General features: G+C 48.4%; 1 protein-coding gene across 1 annotated transcript in view; it reads right to left on the bottom strand.

Annotated features, from left to right (window-relative positions):
- The window catches only part of nfatc1 (nuclear factor of activated T cells 1), a 38,999-nt gene extending 16,605 nt beyond the window's left edge, over positions 1-22,394 (bottom strand). Inside the window, exons 1-7 of the mRNA XM_076011980.1 lie at positions 21,586-22,394; positions 20,323-21,478; positions 17,946-18,990; positions 17,509-17,668; positions 11,226-11,428; positions 8,445-8,617; positions 6,362-6,502 (exon numbers count right to left, since the gene is read on the bottom strand). Of these exons, the coding sequence (XP_075868095.1) occupies positions 6,362-6,502; positions 8,445-8,617; positions 11,226-11,428; positions 17,509-17,668; positions 17,946-18,990; positions 20,323-20,341 (1,741 nt within the window). The 5' untranslated portion in view covers positions 20,342-21,478; positions 21,586-22,394. The remainder of the gene's footprint in view (positions 1-6,361; positions 6,503-8,444; positions 8,618-11,225; positions 11,429-17,508; positions 17,669-17,945; positions 18,991-20,322; positions 21,479-21,585) is intronic.
- Positions 22,395-23,689: the final 1,295 nt, after the last annotated feature.

The following is a 23,689-nucleotide window of genomic DNA, read 5'->3' as shown; positions in this document are numbered from 1 at the left end:
TGAGCTTAAAATGACAAAACATGAACCCATAGTGGTGGCTGCTGATGAAAACTGATTGGTTTGTCCATGTGGAGTGTCAAAATAATAGATTCAGTCAGTTCTGGCACCAGAGCCATCCATCTGGTAGGAGAAAGAACCAGAAGTTGGTTCTACTGTAATACAGGCCAGTCTGTTCGTATTAAAATACTTAGTGGGTTCGCCTGTCATCGCCTAAACAAACATTAGAAAAGAGAGACAAAAGAAATTGTGTTGATTCAAGAATCAAAACCACCAGGCTTTGTTTTGTTTTTTTGTTTTTTTTATATATATATATCTTCTTACAATCACGTGGAACTATTTCTGAAAACACTCAATTCTACAGGAATAATGAGGCGGAATGGCCAAAAAACCTCCCAGACTGTAGGGGGCAGTCACCTGAACTTCTCTCACTTCTAAAAGGGACAAGTGGAGAGCTAGCACGCTAGCGCCCGGTAGCTACAAACTTGAACTTTCAAATCTGAGTGAAGGCAACAGCAAAGCTTTTGCTTGTTGGGGGGAGCAAAAAAATGTTGCTAGCTGAGAGAAAACATCCTTTTCGGTTGCAACACGTGTGGCCAAAGGGGCCGACACGTGGGAAGTGAATTGTGTGACTATTAATAAGGGTCGCAACATGTTTCAAGGAAGCCTTTGGGTAAACAATGGCCACGCAAAGGAAAACAGCCGACCATACAGGAAGTTGTAAAGGAACTTGACCAGCACATAGCCGGTTGACTGCTGTTTGGGTGTAAAGCCGCAAAGGCACATCCTGACTTTTCAACGACATCTTCCTGTTATGCGAGAAGCATTGCAATGGCTTGTCAGAGTTCAAACGTCCACTTGGTCTTGAAAACTGAGGGGGTTTTGAAGCGGCTGTGTCTGCAAAACAGTTTGTTTTGACTGAAATGAATCTTGTCTGTTTCTCCTGCCGCATTTCTCCAACTTTGGAACGCTCCCCAGAAGGGAAGCCTCCGCCGCTCTGCAGGAGCTGGACACGCTTTCTAGACCCACCCCCCTACCCCCACCCCCTGACCCCCCACTGCCTGTCAGATGCCTTCCCCTTTAGTTTTTACATCAATGCTGGAGAAATTTCAAAAAAAGACGTTCAACTCAGCGCTGGCGAGGGCTTTCAAACGCCAGGAAACTTATTTCCAGGGGGGCCAAGAAATACGGGAGCTTTGAGCAATTTAAATAGTTTGTCTGCAAAAAAAAAAAGAAGAAGGTTGGGGCAAAGGAGTTGGATAACTGATAACCGCAGAATGTTCTGGAGTTAGCCTGCAACATCTGCGCAACGCTGCTGCTGATCCAGTCGGAGGATCCAGTCGGACGGCTGCTCCCTATATGCTGTCGAACTCGCCGGCCCACTGTGCTGGATTGGCTCCAGTGGTCCCCCACCACCAAGGACCCCCTCGTCCGTATAAACCCGGTGCCGCTCTCCAGCTCTCACAGCGCGCTAACTCCACACACACACACACTTTGGCTGCTCCCCAAAGCCCCGCCGCTCACATTCAGTTAGCGTTGGCCCACACAAACCATTACTTTGACGTCCCTGAGCAGACGCAGTAACACTGAGCGGACGCAGCAGCGCGGCGACGTGCACCTCGCAAAGGCACCGCAGCCGAGGGCGGGAATCGCACAATGCACAATACGCTCATTTCAAGTCAAACGGCACCTTGTGCAGCCCTTAATTGGGGCTGCACAAGGTGCCCAGAGCGAGAAGGCCGGCGGTCGCATGACTCTGGCCGAGGCTCCCGTAACGTACAGTAAATATAAACACGTGCTCTGCCCAGGGTTCCGTGTGGAACACTGAAAGGCTCCCCTTGTCCCACAGACGTGACTGAAAGCTCTTCCTGCTGCCCCCCAAGAAAAAAATAAAACACACTCTGGACTCTGGACAGTTCAAGCTGGAGGAGTGTCACCGCACCGTTGATCTCACGAGGAAATCTGTCTCGTTTTTTTTTCTCGTTGCGATTTTTGAGCCACCACCCTGAAAAAAAAGGCTGCTGTTTTTGTAGCTGCAGCTCATTTGTTGCTGAAAACAGCCATTGTTCTCCCCCGAGAAGTTTCAGGGGCAGCCAAAACCGCCGAGCAGTTCGCCGTGGAAGTCATTGTTCTGCAGCGAAACCGGAGCCCGTCCGTCCAAAAGCTGCGACTGAAAAACGGCTCCGTGGCGCTGGCAAAAGCTAAGCTCCCCCTGGTCCCCTCTCAGCCTCCCCTTCCCCACCGACTCGCAAGCGACGATGGCTATCTGTGATCTCCTGCAGGTGAAGTCCGGACACCATCTGGCAGCCTCGCGAGCGCGATAATCCTCCGGCAGTTCAGCTTTCAGGGCCTTCTGGAGGGACTTCTGGGGGGGCACTCAGGCCAACAACAATGAGACGCGTCAGGCTTTTGGAGAGCTCGTCCGGGGTTTCAAACCGCAGACTCGGAGAACCGACTCGCTAAACCGAAAGAGACGGTTCAGCGAGAACACGGCCGCCGACAACCGGAGAGTTTTCACAGATCAGAGCATCTTGCGGTGATGGCCAGCGCAGCAAAATCAACCAGGCACCCAATGGAACTGGCCAGATGTGAGAGGAAGGCTCCTCATTTTTTTATTTTTTTTTTATTTTTTTTACTCCTCTGCAGAGATTCCCTTCCTTCGAACCCAGATACTGTCAATCAATGAGCAGAAGAAGACAACAAGGTGAAGAAAAACTGGCAGTGAGAGAGAAATTGTTATTCATAAAGCAGACAATGCAACAGCAGTTCTTTAAAATCTCCGTCATTTGACCAGTTTGATTCCGGTAAGCCCATATGGAAGGACACACAGCAGGAAGCACGCTGGTGATCCTGCAAGACTTCTTTACTGTCACGGACACAAAACTTCTGCTTTTGTCAGGTTTTAGATTTAGTCATTGCTTCATTCTCTGTTTTCCACCTGTGTGACTTTTTTATTTGGAATTTGGGACGGACAATAAATTACATCTGAGATTTCCCCTTGCTGAACACCAGGCCACACACACACACACACACACACACACACACACACACACACACACACAGAGGTGAATGAAGGACCGTGGGGGCTAATTTGGCGAAACGGGACGACTGCAACCTATCTGAGACGACGTCCTCAGGTTAATCCAGGACACGAGAAATCAAAGTGAGATTGATTGCGGCTAATAATCACAAGCAGCTGTCTGCAGTGTTGAACCCAAGTTACGGCTGCTTTGTTGGTGCAACCTGGACGGACAAGAGCACTGATGTTATCACTGGGGCAGCGGATTCGTGGCAGGGGGGCCACTGTGACGGACTCTGTCAAGGAAACGAGGGATTTCCTTTACATGAGTCACGAGCAGCAACAAAAACATGTTCAGAAAAAATGTGAATATGAAGCCGGGTACAAAAGCGTGTGAGGGCTCCCCGTCACCGTCGCTTCCTTTCTTTCTGCCGGACGCACACTCTGCCGTTTCCCCTCGGTCTCATTTGTCAGCAGCTTGGAAATATCGCACCACAACAAATTAAACTTTTAGATGCTGGGCGGCCTCTTCGCACAGGGGTCACCCCTCCCTGCTTATAACTCTCGACTCCAACATACACCAGTACACACACACACCAGTACACACACACACACACACACACAAGGCATGTGGGCAAAACGCTCCCTTACCGCAGCTCTGTGAACGGCGTTTTTTTTGTGAGAACGCTTTATTGGGAAATTTGCAGGAAAATTCTCCATCGGTAAAAATTAAAATGCTCGCGCTCGTTATACAGCGGCAAAAAAAATCCAGCTCGGTGGGTTTTTACGAGCACAATCGTTAAACTCTTTCACAGAAGGCCGCTTTTGGCAGGAGGAAAGTGTCCTTAAAAGTCCAACATCCCGCAGTGGAACATATACGGTGGAAGAGCCGTGCACTCAAACTCACACGAAGACAACGGAGGAAACAAAAAAAAGACATGACACGTGCACATCCTGCTTGCTCATGTGGCATCACACAAGTGTCCAGCTAATGCTGCAGTCCAACTTGATTGGACACGCTAACCTTAACACTGGCTATTGGCTCAGTCAGCAAGTGGGGGCTGCGATAAGAACAGAAGCAGCATTCACGTTAGCTTTTGCAGTTGGGGGGTGGGGGGGTGGGCAATTTCTTAGGTCAAAATGTCCTGCAGAGTCACAAACCTTTTTGAATCTGAGAGCTACTTCATGGATACTGAATCATAAAAAGGGCAACCAGTTTGCTACACTTCAATACCGGCTTCTTCCTGAGCTCAGGGTCACGGGGGTCTGTTGGAGCCAATCCCAGCAGTCATAGGGCGAAGGCAGTGTGACACCCTGGATCACCCGGGACCCTCGTTCACTGCAGGGCCACATAGGGACACTCACACACACACCTACGGATAATTTAGAGTTTCCAATTCACCCCACACGCAGACACAGGGAGAACTTGCAAACTCCATACAAATCGAACCCATGACCTTCTTGCTGTGAGGCAGCAGTGCTAACCATTGCGCCACCGTGTAGCCCAGACTATATATAATAAAATAATAAAGTATTTTAATCATCAATGCAAGGAGGGGAGTTACAAGTAAATTGAACGTGAAAAAAAACGAATTGAATTCTTTGGGATACGCGGATGAGAAAATGTCCTTCGTGACCTCCATCAACGTGGCAGTGAGGCGGGTGGAAGGGGAAAAAATTAAAACGAGGCGGCTTGTTGTTAAAAGAAGCTGATGAGCCACTCAACGTATTTTTAGCTGGGCCAAAAAATATCTTTTTTGGAGCCGTGATGTCACGTCAGCCCAGACCGGAGAACGACGCCTGGGCTGCCGAGGCTATTTATATAGAAAGAGGACCCGGCGCGATCCGCAGGGAGCCCGCCGCTCACCGGGCTGGTTGCTTGGATGGAGCGGTGGAAGGAAGGAAGGAAGGAAGGAAGGAAGGAAGGAAGGAAGGAAGGAAGGAAGGAAGGATGCAGGGACAGAGGGAGGAAGAGGGGAGGGCAGTGTTGTTGTGGAAGCCTGGCTTCAGGGTGTTTCCATGGCAGGATTGCCCAAGAATCCGTAGCTGGTGCCAGACGCGGGGAAACCCTCATCAAAATGGAGCGAGCAGAGCCATCAGCGGCGGTCAGGAGCTCTGCGCATGGTCCTAAAGACAGCTGGCTGGACCGCCGGGTCCAGCCAGCTGTGACCCTATGATGTTAAATATTACAGTATTTCTCGCTTTGGATTGCAGGAATGAGCTACTATAAGTTACTATGATGGCTTTTATATGTTGTTTTTCCGACTTTTTGCAATGATGGAAAAAAAACTGAGGGTGATTTTCTTCGCTCCTGCATCTGCCAGTTTGAAGTTCCTCGTGAACTTTGCCCTGTCGACGTAACTACTTTGGATGCTCGGTGAAGAAAGTGAAGGTAAACATTATTGTAGCTATTAGTCTGAATGACGAAAAACACAATTCAAATCGGGAAAGTTAAAGTTCAGCACGATGTTTTCCTTCCAGATTTGACGCTTGGATGTTCTTGGCAGCGTGTGAGCAGCTACCGGGGCTAATAAGCCGGGCTAAACAAACACTGACCTCCACTCAGGAAGAGAGGCTCAGAGAAAGACGCATTCAACTGCTTCTTGTTTACGCCGACGACGTGGCCGTCCGATTGTGGCGCGTTGCCTTGAATTCTTCCGCGCACAGGTGGAACAATGCCTTTCCTCTTTAAAAAAAAAAGGCTTCCCTCCTTTCTGAATGAGTCACGACGAGACCAGACCAGGGGCCGCACGTGCTCGCCGGGCCCAGCGCTGCGCCTCACGTTGCCTTTCGCTGCAGCTAATCAAGGAAATTGCTGTTTGTAAACCTCTGTGTATCAACATCTGGGAGCAGTCGGCTCGCCGGGCCAAACCAAAACAGCTTCAAGTAAGAAAAAAGAGAAACAAATACCGAGGCACGGCGCACACGTGCGCAGGCCCCAACCACACACGCGCTCTCTCTCTCTCACACACACACACACACACACACACGGACGGGCGCAGCGAGCGAGGCTGCGTTTGCGATCCATTCCTCGGCCGGACAGGCAATGGAAACTTCTGCAAATGTAAATCTGCTGGGTTAAAAATACGGCGCATTAATGTGCACCACATGTGGCACTCTGGCAGCCAGGAGGAGATTCTGACGGGGGCGGAGCCGCAGCGCTGGGGTTTCTCCAGCGCTGCAGAGGAGCGCTGAGGAGGAGGAAGGGGAGACACACACACACACACACACACACACACGCACACACACACACACACATACACACACACAGAAGAACTCCCTCCCTACTTCTTACTTTTTCATTTTCTCCTACTTCTACTCCTTTCTTTCTTTTTTTTTCTTTACCTTGAGCCTTTTCCACGAACACCACCTTGGAGTCGTGCTGGAAGTTGTGTCCGTCCAGCAGCATCCTCTCGCCCCCAGAGGCGGGACACGTCTCCAGGCTCTGCTTGTCCACCAGCGGCAGCTCCTGGGCCGATCTCTGTGCTGCAGGGAGGGAGGGAGAGAGGGAGAGTGTTCAGCCACACACACACACACAGACGCAGTCACCCTCACACATACACACCCACTCCCCATGCAGACCTGAGCATCCAGGCTCGGCCTGATTCACTAACTCAGCACAGCCCGGTGGTAAAAAATAGAAAAGAAAAAAAAAAGAAAAAGGAAACCACCTCCACCTCTTTGTGTCAGAATGAAAGTGCCTCCAGTGCCAGTAAGTCGTGTTTATTTGCCTTCTCTCCAAATTGCAGCGGTTGTTTTGTCTCAGGCATCTCGGCCAAAGCAGATCTGTCGTCTTTATTTCTGCTTGGTCTCGGCCAGCTCATCCCTCGCTCGCTTGCTTACAGTTTTGTTTTTGTTTGTTTTTTCCCCCCCATTTCTGACATGATAATGCTTCCCGTTAAATATTTCCATATCATTTTTTTTTTTTAACCCCCACATGTAAATGTGGAAGCTAATGTCTTGGCCAGACTTTCCCCCCGTGGAAGAGACGCTGTAATTTCACTGCGATTTGAGCGGCTTTTATAAACAGAGGCTCGGATTCTCGTGTGAGGATCCTCGCCGCTCCGATTTTTGGCCGGGAGCGGGCTCCCGCCACCTTGGAGGAGGAGACGTCACTCTTTCCCCACTTCTGTCTGTCTGTCTGTCTGTCTGTCTGTCTGTCCTCTCTTACGCCTCGCTGACAATATGGATCTCGGTCGGAGACAGTTGTGCCGTGGCAGCCGTTCAGGCTCTGACAATGCTCTATTTCAAGGCGGCTGAGATCATGGTTTAACCACCATCTTTCATTTAGCTCACAGGGCCTTGTGTGCATGACAGCTGTCGCAGCCAGAACCACACTGAGCCGTCGAGCCACTTTTCCCGTCCAGTTGCGGGTCGACTCCAGTGCAGCGCAGAGCGTCAAGAGCAGTTGACGAGCAGCAGGGGATAAAAGCCAGCGGCTGATGCTAAACTAATCTCTGGTTCCCGACTATTGTGCAAGAGTTCAGGAGATGAGTTTATGCCTGACCGTGACAAAATCCAGATTTGTAGTTTTCCTCTTAGAACATTGCACAGTTAATGATCAAATAACCCTCTATAGATCTTGAGAAAATAGTATATTTAGCCCGCTGTTTGTAGCCTCCTGTGGAAACAGGCATCAGCTTTAGTGCTGTGCTGTCCTGGATGGGGTCAAAAACAAGGTGGTGTCTGAGAGAGGAACCAACACGAGTGCCCTTTCTGACATCACAAAAGTTGTTTTTTTTTATTTTGAAAACTGAAATTGAGGAAATGAAAAGATGGACTCCACATTGTCAATTGACAGACAAAGACACATATTGACAGAAAATGTTGCTAAAATGGATTTTACATAAGATGGAAAAATAAAGATTTACTTTAATCTCTACTTTTCTTTGGGGAGTGCAGTAGTTCAGGCTTCTACCCAGAAATACTGAACTTTCCTTACATCAAGATCATGCATTCAAACTCAAATATGAGGAACTCTGAAGGATCAAATCCAAGTTTCCACCTGTCAACATTATTGTGGCTGCATGTTTTTCCTCAATTTCTTAAACCAAGGCCCCTTTGCCTGATTAAATAAAAGAAACGGATTCTTCACATCTCAAATGATTGGATATAAGACAGCCGATTATCAAAGATAAACCAAAGCAAACCGTCTGTACCGACAATCTGTCCAGCAACGTAAATCAGGAGCATAAGATTTGGAGAAGGGACGTGAGGAGACTGTGTTTATGTTTTCTTTTTATCTCATAACCTGTGAAATATTCCCCTCAACGGTATGAAGACTTCCTTCCCTGGTGGTCTGCAAGTCAAAGTCGGCTACTGTAAACACGATGTACAAGCGCCATAAAAGAGGAATTAGAGGAGTTGGGAGGGGTGGGTAGTGTGAGGGGGAGGGAGGCAGAAGATAAATATTAGAGAAATTACTCACAGCACTCGATGGGGTTGGAGGAGACCTGCAGGGACACGGTTCTCCCGGTGGCCTGGTTGATGTGCACTCGGAAAACCATCCGCACCCGCGTGTTCTTGCGCCCGATGTCGGTCTCGCCCTTCCGCAGCTCGATGTCCGAATTCCGCAGCTTCAAGATGCCAGCACAGTCGATGCTGTGTTGGTGCAAAAAAAGGAAATCAAGTTTTGTTTTGTTCTGTTTTTTTAATCTGCAAAAAAAAAAAAAAAAAATTGGCATGGCACAATCGAGCTGCGATTTATTGGCACGGCATCGCAGCCAAATGATGAAGTGATTTTCAGCCTGGGCTCCGTCGGAGGCAGGGGCCATGAAGGAGACGCATAGTTGTGTGTCATCGCAGGATTTACATCAAAAACCCAAAACTGGCTTCTGCAGCCCGGGCACAGACTCAGAGAAACAAATAACTGTGAATGTGCACTTAATTCTATCTCTACCTTCCTGTGCACCCCCCACTACCCCGCGACACACACACACACACACACACACACACACACACACACACACACACACACACACACACAACGCTCCTCTTTCTGCACCCGTCGCACTCTGACATGGACCTCGACGGAGCCCTAGCCTCTATGCAAACTTTCTGGCATCCCCATCGCCGTGCTACTCGACGCCGCATTCCACAGAGTCTAGTTAATGTCAACTTTATTTTTTACACGCATTTCAAACACTCCCTCGCATTCTTCCCGCCTTTCAGACACCAGGGTCCACTCCGCTGGTGGAGTAATCAGGTGTTGATGCTACAGGACCCCAGCTGCTCGCTCTCTCTCTCTCACCCTCTCTCTCTCTCTCTCTCTCTCTCTCTCTCTCTCTCTCTCTCTCTCTCTCTCTCTCTCCGCTTTTCACAGCTCGAGAGAGGAGAAAATAAAAAGTAAAGCCCAGCTCAAATTCTTCTTTATCGTACCTGGCTTTACATTGGCTGAAAATATTGCGGTGCCTGTGATTAATGTTTTAATATAACATCCCATACTAAACCGTCATGAGAAGCTGTCTCGGTAACATAATAACGCCTGTACTGCACGCCACATCGTAAAACGTCTCGTGTGAACGTCACGCTGTGGGACATCAAAGTGGACGAACCCTGCGAATCCCAGAATCCCCCCCCACCACACCGCCTGCTCGACACGCGGTCTGAGGCGTGTCATCCACGAGCGGCGCGAAACCTAACCCCGGGGCCCGAGTTGTATAAGAGGAGCTTATGTGTTACATCCATTAAAAAGTGGGAGAAAGTGCTGATGCTAGCAGGCCGCCAAGTGCCCGCAGCTCAGACACTGAAAAAACATCAGACCCCCGTCAGCTTTAGGCCGCCGGCTTCCGCAGGTAATCTGATCTCTGAGACATATAAAACCTCGCAGCGTGCGCATAATGCGGCACATCGGAGAGAAGCGCCCTGCCTCTGGCTTGTTAGCAGTGATGGCAGCAACCGGACTCTGACAGGGCTTGGACGACATACATCCACTTAGACTGAGACGCTTTAGTTCAGGTAAAGTCTAACGAGACAGCAGTCATGTGTCCATATTAAAGGCAGGACAATCTTATCATCTTTTTGGAAAAAGAGAAAAATATTAAGTGGATGTATCAAAAAAGTTGAGGTTGTAGACCCAAAACAAACAAACGAAAGAAAAAAAAAAGCTAGTAGAGGCAACTTGATTTGAGGGTTTGTGTTACTGATATATATTTGATGGATGAGACTGAAGAATATTTAATACCTGAGCCCAGTAATCAGCATGTCAAAACCTAGGGGGGGAGGCGGGGGTGCTACAGTCTTGGAGGCGGAGATTAGTATATTCCCATAATAACAAATGTATTTGTTTTCTACCAATTTTACAAAATCATCTTCGTAGTTTTAACATTATGGAGCATTGAACAGTATATTTGTGTCTTTGCCAGTCAAGTGGTGAACTTCCAGTGAAGCCTTGAATTTGTATTAAATACCCATCAAGCACTTTCCGAATGTTATGGGCCAAATGGATCCATTTGGAAGTTTGAAATGAGTCTCCTTGGAGGGGTGTTATGCCCCCACCAAAAAAAAAAAAGAAATCATTAATTTTTACAGCTGCGCCTGTCATAATGTAAGTCTTAGCATGAATCAATTTTTTTTGGCAATCTACACAACCTGTAATTGTACCATTTGGCCACTATACAAAACTTCCATTTGGATGTCAGCCTGGCAGAGATCATTTGTGAAAAAGCCCATTTTGGAAAAAGGAAAAAGTGGTCATTGGGTCCTGTCAAATACTGAGGCTTCAGCGTGGCTTTTGGTGGGGTGGCTTTAGGAACCTCTATTTGATTATCTGGGGTGTTTCCTCACAACTGTGAAATTTCACCTTCAGACTTTGGGAAGCGGAGTTTATTTCTCACGCCAGTTTGGACCAGTGGTCCGAGCCATTAACATAGTTTGAGATTACTCGGAGCAAAAAGAACGTGCTGATTCACAATAATGATGACAACTTAAGACTTTACCCATGCCTCCATTTGCCATGACTCATTTTCAGATTAATAACAAAAAAACAACACTGGCACAGTTCTTGACATGGACTTGATTCAAACTTGTCCTCAACGCCCTGCTTGAGGACAGTCAATAAAAATAATTATTTTGTGCAGATTAGGCAACTACGGGCCAACCAGGTCTGACCAAGTTTGAGTCCACTTGGATTGTGGTATGAATCAGCTGTCGGTCCGTGAGGCAGATCTGACTGATTCCCTGGGCCTCTGAAGCCCGCTGCTCTACTCACATGGCCCTCATGTTGTTCTCTGGCAGCAGCGGGATCTCCAGGACTTTGGTGTTGTTGTGCAAGGCTTCGTGGCTGGGGGTGGACACTGTCTTGCCAGTGATGCGGTGGACCTGGTAGAAGGCGTGGGGCCGCAGCAGCCGGTCATCAGCCGTGCCAATGAACAACTGCAAGGTCAGCGGCTCGCTCTCCATGTAGCCGTGAAGCTGAGGGGACAAGAAGAAGAAAGGGGGCCTTAGGGCTCGAGCAGTCATCAGTTCAACACAGTATTTTTTTTCTTCTGTGAGGAAAAGTAGACCGAGGTTTACAGCTCTCTTTTTTCACTGTGTTACTTCCTTTTCCAGGTGTGTTTCTTCTCACTTCTTGTAGCACTGAGTAGCTGTTTGTCATTCAAAACATTGCAGTAAAACTTTGAACAGGACTGCTCAAAGTTGAGAGTGATCAAGACCCTCAGCCCTTTTCATTTCTGCTGAAAAGAACAAGCGATCCCGATTCATAGCATACTCTACGCAATTTTCATTGTCAATTCTGTATTTTAAGGTTGGCAGCTCTATTTTCTAAACTACGTTGCCTAGCAAGGTTAGCTTGGTTAGCCAAGCTAACCTTAAACAGCTTCCACTCCACTGATGCTGTTCGGTAAGGGCAGGTTGAAGGTGAAACGTCCTGATTCGTATCATCTACTTCATCAAGGCTAGCATAACACAAGAATCAAGGCTGTGTTGATCTAAGCTGTTGTCAATCAAGTAAAGTAAGAAAATGAAAGAATATATAATCCCATAGCTGGGATTTTTATTGGGAGCGTCATCCCTGCACAGCGATGCAGGGAGACAGACGGCACAGAAGCACCTCTCAGGAGAGCGGCGCCTTCCAAAGACGCCGCCAGACCTCCGTAGGTGTTACTTGACAGGGGGGATGACCTCGGCCACCTTAAGCTGCCGGCACGCCGCCAAAAGCCACAGGCTGAAACCTGAGAGCAGAGGCCCCCCCAGGACCAACACGCCGTCGGACAGTAACTGATTATCCACTCCAGCGTGCAGGGGCGACGCTTGCGGACAGGCAAGCCAGGCAAGCCAGGCAGTTGCTTGGGGCCTCGGCCACTAGGGGGGCCCCCTAGGGCTGCCAAAATGTACACCACAGCAACGACAAAAATTGTGCAATTTGCAATGACATGACACCGCAGCAGCAGACACCCCTTGTAGGATCCCAACCCATCTGCCTTCAGCCTGCACCTGACCACGTACCACGCAACAAGCGATACTGGTCACGTCACATTTTTGGTCACAGTTTGCAAACTTGCCAAAACTTGCTTGTGCAGACAACATCAAGAGGAGGTATGGTGGGAAATAGCGCTGAAGTCCCGAGGACCGGTGGAAGTATCTTCGTGACTCTGTCTCTCCATGCGATCGAGGCAAAGTACCTTCACAATCGACCGGTAGATCGCATAATTTATGACTGCCTCACACTGACAGGGACACACAGCGGACCAGATGGGCCCGCAAGCCGTACTTTGCCCAGGTCTGCTGAAGGGGCTAACACAGCTAACAGAGGTAACAATTAAGCAATGATGAATCCTATGAAGGCAGGCAGACTTCACAGTCAAAGAATAATGAAAATAATAGCCTAATGATAATAATACTAGTAAATTGCTCGTATGAAAAGCTATAAAAAGATTTTTTATTTCATCTGACGATATTTATTTCCACTATTTTATTTCCACTATTTAATAATTTTATGTTATATAATGTGGCAATTTTATTTTTCTTTTGATTTGGCCTTAATTGTTATTCTATTTACTCAGGTTTGCATTTTTTATATTTAAAGTTCAGATCATTTGCATTGCAAAAGTTCATATTTTATATTTCTTTGTTGGTGTCAGATTATTTACAGCAACAATTATTAATAGGCATAGGCTTTTGGGCTTTCTGTGACCTCTGGTGGTCCTTAAACCTCACTTTGAGAACCACTAATGTATTTGTTTTGTACTTATCTCAAATTTCACGGAAATTATGCATTTATGTCTGCAAAAATCTATTTTTTTCGGCGTGCACTGGTAAGGTGGGGCCTCCAGGTAACTTTTTGCTTGGAGCCCTAAGAGACCCTGGCACCGCCTCTGCCAGCGTGTTCCAGAGGGATCACAGCAAAGCACTTGGCATTTTGACAGCCCAAACAAGAGAAACACTCACATCAGAGTTCCTGATGTTGAAAAATACTTGATCATGTTATGTTGTTGTTATGTGGCTGATTAACATTTTATTAGAATAAAGGCACTTAGAATTTAGATATTTGAACTTATGGTATTGATTTCATATTGTACTGTACAATTTTATCCTTTCCTACCATTTTCCTGAAATCACTTGAAATTACTTGACTTCATCCATTAATTGAAATAATAAGACTAATTGTTGTTGACAGCTCATCTAAATAATAAATGCATATATTTTTTATGTGAGGAATTTGCCAATTTCCCAATGCAATGTGGTGTCCAAATATCCCTAAAACACTAAGTGGGAAATCTTAATTTTGTCATTAAAGATTTCCCTGCACCTGAAGACAGGTAGATAAGACTTGTTATCTTTAGTCACAGCTTATATTCAAAATCAAACTTCAATAATTAGACCTTGTAAGTAGGCGAGGAAAAGCTGCCCAGTGTGTGAACGCCGCCTCCTCGAGCTCCTGTCAAAGTGGAACAGAGGCCCGGGGCCGTGATGGATCACGCCGTCAGCAAAAGCAACCGTCAAGGAAATGTTGAAAAGGTAAACCGCAGCTTCCACTTAAAGGCACCTACGGAGGGGAGCGGCAAGAGTGAAAACTGTGTGGAGGCACAACATGTGATTTTGGGGGAGGATCCCTGTCCTGGCCTTAAGAGCCTGCAAAAGCCCAGTATATTTGTGTAAGGAAATGGGTTGCTGCCTAGCGATGCTGTTTATTTAGTCAGCAGGAAGGAGTGTGATGAAGTGAAGTAGCCAAGCTCACAAGCTCACCCTCAAACTGTAATTGCCAACAGGTTCCTTGATTGCCTTCTACGGATCATTATCAGGCCCCGAGGAAAAAAATAATCAAATTTGGCAACATGGATGAATATAAGCCGTTTTTTTGATGGAGAACGCGGGTACCGGTTTCTGGTCACGTGAGGATAATCAAGCTTACTTTCAAGACCACATGTAGAAAATTTAACGACTAAGTACCCCCCCACCACGTCATTCCTTTGTGCTGTGATCTGGATTTTTCGTTAACGGAGTAGACAGCCGTTGTGATTTGTCGATGCGGTTGAATCACTGTGATGCCGCCTCGTGTAAACCCTTCCGCTCCGCCCTGGCGCTCTGACAATGCGGCCACTCCTCCCTCCACTCACATTATCACCCACAGGAGGAATGCAGAGACTCTGGGCCGGCTCGAGGCGCCCGAAGAGCGGAGGAGAGTGAGAGAGAGAGAGAGAGAGAGAGAGGGAGAGAGGGAGAGAGAGAGAGAGAGAGAGAGAGAGAAAGGCCCTGAGGTCAGCGGGTCTTCCTCTCTGTTCCTCGCTGAGAGAGACTCCCTCCCAGCCCCTCCCGGCTGTGGATGGGTGGTCAGACGCGACCATGAACACATGGACGCGTGGACGCCTGGAGTTTCGCCTCTAGATTCATTTTGTTTGTGGCTAAAAACTCCAAGCCTCCCATGATCTTCATCAAACACACTTTGTTTAGAAGTCTTAATTTGATCACAGGGATTACGGTCGGATGAAAAAGAACATATGACTTCCCAAATAATAACAAAAAAATCATTTCAAAAGCGTCTCCGGCTTTGGATGTGATCCTTCAAGCAACGTGCAGATGAAGGGCACCAACTTCAGACGGGTGAAGGAAAAAGGAGACCTCACAGGCTCGAAAGGCTAAGGTATTTCCTTTCCAACAAAGTGCAGCATGAAATTTTGAGCATTAACTGCGGTGGGGATTGCACACAGAACTTCAGAGGGACATACTTCATGCTGCTGCTGGAGTGAGAGTGCGGGTGTGGTTGGGGCAGGCAGCAGTAAGAGCCACTGAAGAAGTACAGAAAATACTGGGGTTGGCTGCACCGGACATGGAGAGAAAGTTGTCCCACAGCGAGCGGCAGCGTCCAGAATAAACTCAGCAAAGTCTGAGAGGGACTTTGAGGCGGAGGAGTGACGGAGGGAGCCACAGAAGCCTCTTCAGGCAGGAGTCGGCAGCATGTGCGCAACATGTAATCAGGAAGTCAAAGAGATGAAGCCGCGCTTTTTCTCTTTTTTTTTTTTTTTTACTGAGGCTCCCTCCAACATCTCCATCAGAGGCTGCCAGAAACGTGTGTGGTTTCAGATGCCGCTGCCGCCGCCTCCACAGAAGCGCGGCTGCGCGCAATGATGTCAGTCGTACACACGGGAACTTTCCTAAACAAAGGCAAGTCTGTGTGGTTGGGGTGGTAGCTGGCGGAAAAGGGTGGGTGGGTGGTGGTAGTGGTGGAGGAGGAGGAGGGCAGGGAGGAGGCGGTAAGGTTTAAAGAGAACACACTCTCCTTTTCAGCGGGGGTGAAACCAAGACCCTTGTCATTAAATCATTAGCAGCGTCTCTTGCACAAACACACGGGTCCACGCATGTATGCTTTGTTCAAGTTGGACCTACTTGCACATGAAGTTCTGCCTCCCAGGAAAAACACTCAGCCCAGCTCGGAGCACAACTGTAATATATTTTAGTTATTTAGTGTTGTTTTGTCCCATTTAGGGACAGGGCCTTCATTTCAGTTTGTTTTCACACTTTTAAGTTAAAACAGAATGGGCTAAAACACTTGTATCGCATCGTCTATTGTTTATGTCACGAGTGACTAAGTGCATGAATATAATCTAACCATTATAGGTTTCTATTTGCAGCTAGACAGTCGTTAATTCACTAAACTGTAATATTATAGTTCTGAAACTTAATCTCAGAATCCGAGTCAGTCATTTGCTTTTGCCTGCTTTATAATTCACCAAGCTATGTAGCCTAGCACCGCAAGCTAACCTTGACTTTGTGCCAGTGTGGCAAACTGCAGGTACCACAGTGAGGCGTACAGAGCGGTGTTGTGCAACAGCTTGTCATCTCCTCCCATGTAGCTCTGTTTTTAGGCACCGCCACCTCCTGAGGGAAAACATCTGTCCCTCAACATGCTAAAGGCCACAACATGTTTACTTGCTAGTCACTAGCTTGTCAATTTGAGGTAAAACAAGTAAAAGCACTGGTGTACTTTAGCGTGCATGCATATGTGAGTCACTTTTCTGCAGTGAGTGCAGTATTTACTCAATGTCTCGAGTTAGCGTGAAGTTTTAAATAAAGACACGTGTTTTTCCCTTAAAATGACAGCGCAGCAAAGCTTACGTTGAGCCTTTTCAATAAGCTTCATAGCAAAAATGGGTTTACAGAAAAGTAGAGGATATAAGACAAAACAAACAAATCCATGAGGAATGTCCTCTAAATTGGCAGATGTTGGTGTGAAGTATTCTGTTAATATAATCTAAAAAAAACAAACAAAAAAAAAAACTTAAAAGTCATACATTAAAATGGCAGCTTGTCCTTGCTCTCACTTTGCCCGACTTGCTGCAGACCCTTTATTTATCCAAAGACTGAGGTCAGTGGCGAGGAGTAATGGCTGGGGGACCAGATGGTTTTTGTAACCAAAACATATCTGCAGTATTTTTTTTTTTCTTTTTCAGATTTGACCACCAGAGCTACTGTGGTTAAAGCTCATGACTAAGCTCTTACTGGACATGCTACATCACTTTGTAACAGTGTCTGCGCTGTGATGGAGAGCGCAATGGAAAACTCTTAGTCACCCTCGTCTGGACAGGAACTGGCTGAGTGGACTGTGCTTGTCCAATAGCATACCTGCGGTATCCCGTTCACAAATGTGACATCTCTTGAAGTGACGCGACGGTTGAAACCACAAAACGTGTCGCTCTGACTGTGTTTCGGCATAACGAGGTAGAAAACGGGGAGGCAAAGGACGGCATGCAAGTAGTGATGAGGTAAGAGGTGGGAGTGAAAATGAGTCTAATGACTGCACCATGTGTTGGTCTAATCGTCACAGGAAACCAAACAGTCTAGCTCAGTGGTTCTCAACATGTGTTTTGGGTCTCTGGGGGAAGGGTAACGGGATGATGTGAGGGGTGGCGGAATGACGTTTTTTGTCTGGATTTTTTTTTTTTTTTTTACCTCAAGAAAGGTAAAACTAAACTACAGTTAACTCAACTTTGAACTAATCTGTACTGTCACAACTTGTAATCGCTGGTAAGCACGGCACAAAGAGTGCAGCAGACCTGAACCACTGGGTGTCCTCCTGCCAGGGCCTTCACGGCTCCCCTGCTGCCCTCCGTCTCGTAGTGGGCTCGGTGGTGGGACTTAGGCTGAACTTCGATCTTCAGGCTGTATGGACCCGAGCTGGACGGCAGCTGCCAGTCAAGGGCGGGCAGGGATGGGCTGCCGGGGGTAAAAACGTGTACATTGTTGTCATTTCGTACAAGCAGGGAGCAGGAGAGTTAATTTCACGATGAAGTTGAAATGTGCAGAACCAGACACAGACGCATGCCAGACCTGATGATAAACCTGATGAGAAATTACAAATATGCTGGAACTGACTTATCCTGAATAGCTGTGGATTGGGCAACCATGCAACTTGAGTGCACGAACAGGCGATCATATTTGCAACCTCAAGAGTTGACATCCAAAAAGCTATCCTTGTTTTGAGAATTCCCACCTGACATATTGCTTTGGCTTGGACCATGAGTACGGGTGTTGCGGTACGTCAAGGAAGCTGGCACAGTAGCTCTCTTTCTTCAGTGGCAGCCTGTTTGAGGGGTGCTCGTCCAGGCAGAGCTCCCCGGGACTGAACTCCTCGCCCCCTGGCTCCACCTTCAGGCTGACTGCCGTGGGGCTGTGCTCCTGGCTGGTTTTGCGCGCCTTGACGGGGATACCCTCCCCGAGGTCAACCACTCCATCCGTGGTCAAGGCGTTGATGGCCGCCAGGATGGCGGAGTTTGTGTACTGGTTGGTGTTGGGCAGCCAGGTCTCCTCCGTGACGCTGAGGCGGGGGGAAGTCTGCGGGGACGGCCCCGGCGAGTGGTTGGGCGAATACGAGAATTGCTTGTGGGATGTTGCCCCACTGCCATTGAAGCTGTACTTTCGCTTGCAAGGGGAGGTGGGCCTGGAACCTCGCTGGCCCATCCAGTTGTCATCAGTCACGCTGGTGCGAGGGGAAGTGGAGGGGGAGTGGCGAGGGGATCCACCAGTAGCGCAGCCCTCACCAGGCAGAGCGAGGGTGGAACCCTTAGGTGACACGGAGGGTGACTGCCAAGGGGAGTTCTGGGGGGAGTTGTCGTAGTTGTAAGAGAAGCTGGACTCGTAGGAGGCATCTGAGTGGCAGCTGCGGGAGGAGATGCTGCTGGCCGGACTGAGGCAGCTAGGGTCGCGGTAGCTGTCGGCGCTGGGGAGGCTCAGCGTCACAATGGAGTTGACCCTCTTGGCCACAGGAAGGCTGCTCTCCTCCACCTCGTCCTCAGGAAACTGGCCGTAAGCCGTGATCTCGATGCGAGGGCTCTCGAGGGTCGGGGCTCCATTGGGGCGGATGCCCGGGGACGAGAAGTAGCCCACCGCCCTCATGTCATCCTGGCTGTCATAGCTCAGGGGCTCCGTGACCGAGACGGATATGGTAGGGCTGGACTGGAGGCTGTGGTACTGGGAGGGGAGGCAGGGGTTGCCCAGGGAAAGGGAGAGACTGACGTTTGGCGCATAGCCATATGCATCTGCAAAGCAAAAAAAATATATAACAAAGACTGAGTTTGTTACCACGCTAATCAAACACACATTCGCTGGCTCCCGCGCAGGGAGAGAGACACGCTGCCAAGTTGAGTCTTAAACTGACTGCAATGGCAGGAGAACAGCTCGCCCTACCAGATTTGGCTGCAACATATTTTTCCTTTTTGTTAAAACATGAGGGGATCCCTTGACACACTGGCCACTGAGGCACACGTCCGACCTGCCCAGTCCATACCAAACACAAGGAGAGCGATGCAAATAAAGGTAATAAAAGGTGCTGGAGAATAGACTGGAGTCTAAAAATAGCCACGTACCGGACCCGGTTTTTTTCATTTCCACTTAGCCTTGCCAGATTTACACCACCCAGTGCCTCCGTTCTGCAGCCCATAAAAAAACCCTAAATGTTATTAAAACCTCACACTGATACTTTTGTTGGCCAGCATCACAATTTCAACGACCGTTGCAGAAATAAACACGGGGAGGGACACGACTCGTTTATTTGCATGCTGTAAAGGTGCATGCAGTGCCCAGCCCCTGGGGCTGATGGGCCGGTGCCAACGCTCCCGCTGGGTCGTATGAAACCCAGTCTGACTGTGACGAAGGCTCAGGTCACAGCCAGAGGCCAGAGGAGGGGGAGCCGGTGGTGCGGGAAGGGACATGGGTACGGGGACTTTTATAAGGGTTTTATAAGGTGGGTACACGTCACCACAGTGGGATTCATTGATACGGGTGCAGACGGACAGACAGTCAGCAGCACAGCTCCCAATTAAAGAGAATTAGAGCCCCGACCGTAAAGACTATGACATCAGTGCAGCGCCGCGGAGTCATTGTAATAAAAGAAAATGATGCTTTCTTTCAGTGGTGCCCATGGAGAGTGTGTGTGAGAGAGAGAGAGAGAGAGAGAGAGAGAGAGAGAGAGAGAGAGAGAGAGAGAGAGAGAGAGAGAGAGAGAGCCCTGAAACATTCAGGGTTTTTTTTTTCTTTCTTTCTACAATTAGACTGCAGTGAGTTAGCCTACTTCAAAAACAAGTAGCCTGAGGGGCCGCAGCACTGCGTTCAATTTCTCTTACCCACAATGCAATTTCGGCCATTTAGCGCAGGTTTACAACACTTTATTTGTCATTGCAAAAAGCCACCACGCCCACTCCGACCAAACCAAAAGGGAGGGACGCACGGTGGCTGTGCTGTGACTAAATACAGACTCTCAGCTGGGAGGGGACTCTCAACCGGAAGTTCGTGCAGCGCCAAGTGAAGATAAAAATTAAAATTAAAATTAAACGTTTATCATAAACATAAACACGATTAAGAGTCAAGCTTACCCTCCTCAGCAGATTTCATGTTTATATTTCCTTGCTTGCTTCCTTCTTTGCTGCAGGGACTCAAACTCGAACTCTGAACACAGCTGAAGATGAGCGCGGCGACGCTGTATCCATAAAGCGGAGTTTTGAAATAGTCCCCAGCTTTTTATTCGGATCCTCTTGGGAAACAAAAATAAAAAATAATAACAATAACAAAAATAAAAAAATAAAAAACAGAACCTTGAACAGAGGCTTAGTTTCAAAATCTGAATGTGAAGAGTATAAAACAAACAAAGTAACAAAAAATGTATCTATGTGAATATATTAAAGCTGGTGCAGTAAAGTCATGGTGTCTTGTCAGGAGAGTTCTGTTGGTGCCGAGCTGTCGAAGTGAGCCCGGGGTTCCAGCCTGCGCTCTGCTCGCTGTGACGCACTGCTCCGGCGCGCACAGGACTCCTGCGCTTATAAACCCGGGGATCACCCTCCGCTGGGAAACTCCGCCCAGTTATTTTCTTTTCTTTTCTTTTTTTTCTTCCCCGGCAATGACGCACCACGGACGGCAGACCACCACATGGGTCCGACGGGGAGATCCTCTCCTGGGTCTTCCACTGACATAGGAGGCCAATTAGGAGGCTCCTCCGTGATGAGTAAAATAAGCCCCGCCGGGGATGCGAGGGAGCCACATGCAAAGGCGCCAAGAGAGAAACTGACTAGAGAGAAAAATATGTCTGACAGCCTTGGTTGAGATAACCCAGGAGGAGTGAGGAGAGAAAACAACTGCGCCCCTGATGCACAGCTGATCTAATCAACATGGACTGCGTTTACATCTGCGCTTGTAGCACTTTCATTATTTATTTATTTTTACGAGCATTGTTTTCTCCGCTTGGCCTCCTCGCGGACTCTCCTCAATCCAGATTTATGTGCTGCTGACTAATCCTCACATTAAACCATCCATCCACAGCCATGCACCCCTCCAGGCTGCTGGATCTGGGAGCCGCTGGATGGACGGAACTGGATCCGGGGGCAGGGGAGCTGAGAGGTCCCAGCATGCAAGAACATAGCTGAAGCTCTTCTCTATGTAGAACAACATGAAACTGCTCTCACGTGTCCTTTGGGCTTTGCTGGGGTTGATCCAAAAGCCAGATATTATTGCCCCTTTTCTCTCCTTTCTGACAGCCTGCGGGGGCACATAAGCACATAATTATCCATACTTTCAGAGTAGTAGCTAAATAAAAGATGAAGACGCAGGCCTGCACACCCAGTGATTTGACACGGCAAACTGACATAAGCTTTTTCATGTGCGGCCCTCTGTGGTTCAGCTCCTTTAAGTCCACCCAGGCTGGGCTGTTGCTATCTTTGGTGGATCCCTGGGCCACTCCGCCGCTGGCAGCCGACCCAGAGCTTTTGCGGTGGCAACAGTCACATGGCGCGCTCTCCAAAAGTCTGCCGGTCCCTTGAGATGGAAATCTGCATTACTCCACAGTGTGCACTTGCACCTTATCTTGGCCAGCCCCTGTGATCCCCGAGCAGCTGCCAAGGCCGAGGAAGCATCAGGACGCGTCTTCATTTAAAGGTCATAACTTGTTGTTTTGCACAACCCGGTCACATGTTTGCAGCGGGGTATTTCCCCCTTCGCTGCAAGACATTGTTTGTCCCATGACGCCCCTTCACATTCTTTCAGGGATTCTCTCCCTGGCATTTTCCAAGACAGGATTAAGGGAAATTTGTTTGCGCACGTGAATACCAATAGGTTCAACATGTTGCGCACAGGGAGATTCCTGCAAGAATGCACTCGATGAGAAAAGCAAAAGGTTCACCCAAGTTACAACAATTTACCCTTGGATGGCTGTGCCGCATCACACGGCGCAGTCTTTCCACTTTGCAAAGATGTGCTATTCAAAGGCCCCGTGTGAGGTATGTTTGCATGTAGCGCCTTGCTAATCTCATACCTTATGCATCTGCAACATCAGGGCGAAAGCAACAAACCTCGGCCAGATCCGTGTTGCTGGCTACTGTAGGAATGCAGCAGTATATGGCAATCCTGCCATGTGGACCTGCTCTTTTTGCAAATGTAAATCCTTATTTAATTATTTTTTTAGCAAATGTAAAGGAAACAAGTACATGTTTTGAACAATTATCAAGCGGAAAAATATATTCTTTCTTCCATTCAATGTCTACATCGTGCAGGATCCAAAAGTGGTTTTCCGTCAACAATCAAACCAATTCCAACATCATGGTGGTGCCAAAAGAAAAGTCAGTGAACCGACAACATCAATGAGGACGACGACTAAAATCTGGAGATCTGCAATGAAGCACCGCCACTGATTGGAGAATTTGGTGCTCGCTCCAATAAACGAACCATCTACGACCTCCCCACACTGCATCTGCTTAGTGGCATGCGTGCCCCTGTTAGGAAGTCGTGTCAGCCGAGCCAGCGTCCCAGGCACTGACGGCAGTTGTGAAACCCAAAGCTTTCCGTGTCATCATGGGAACGTGGCTCGGTGGCTCTCCAGCCATCCCAGGAACCCCGTCCGTTCCTTTGACCTCACGGAAAAACTCTTGAGGGGCTTAAGGGGTGGAGGGGGGGTGTGGAGGGCTCGGTGGTCTAACTGGGGAGAGGGGAGGTGTGTGTGTGAGTGTGTGGGAGGGGGGTGTTCACTCCACAGTTATGTGCAAGTGAAACATGTGTTGTAGTAAACACTTCCACCCGTCGGCAGTCAATAAATAGCCGCGCTGCTGATTGACTCCTACGTCAGGGGGGCGGGTGGCGGGCGGCTCGTCGGTTTTCCAGCCGGGGTCTGTCTGGCGTTGGTTAGCGGACACCTTGGTCACAGGCCTCCGCAGACCGGATGGATCCAGATCTGAGAGTGGTGGAAATAGAAAAAAAAGCTGCATAACTGGGAACGACACCAACGTCCTGCGTTTACAGGGGGAGGGGTGGGGGGGGGGGGGGGGGGTGAAGCTTTGATGTTAGCACTTGGCGTGACGTTCAAGAGACACTGAATTAATTACTGACTCATCTGTGTTTGTGACTCGGTGAGAGCGGGTCCGAGTCCATGTGAGGAGAAGTCTCAAGTTCACATCGAGGCGTGACGCAAGTCAACAGAGAGAAGCGGCACAAGCTCTCTCCTCCACGCGCTTCTCAGGTTGCCTTTTTTTTTTTTTTGCATAATTGCCCAGAAAATTGTAATCAATCAATCATCGCTCCCAAACATTAAACATCTGCCTCTTTACGTGCTGTTTTGGGGAGGCTTAAATTGTTTCTCTTTCAAGCCTTGAGTCACATCTCGCAGCGGTTGAGCTGTTCCGAGAGCGCTGCTGCGCCCTTAACCCTTTAGCGCCACACACTGTTTTGGCATCTCTCGGCCCTCTGCTTTCATTTTATGGC

The sequence above is a fragment of the Nelusetta ayraudi genome, unplaced genomic scaffold (genome assembly GCF_046127955.1).
Source record: "Nelusetta ayraudi isolate G7.1 ecotype Tasmania unplaced genomic scaffold, CSIRO-AGI_Nayr_v1 ptg000135l, whole genome shotgun sequence".
Classification (NCBI taxonomy): Eukaryota; Metazoa; Chordata; class Actinopteri; order Tetraodontiformes; family Monacanthidae; genus Nelusetta; species Nelusetta ayraudi.
The sequence above is the reverse complement of the archived record's forward strand: the minus strand, read 5'-3'. Positions and strand labels throughout refer to the sequence as shown.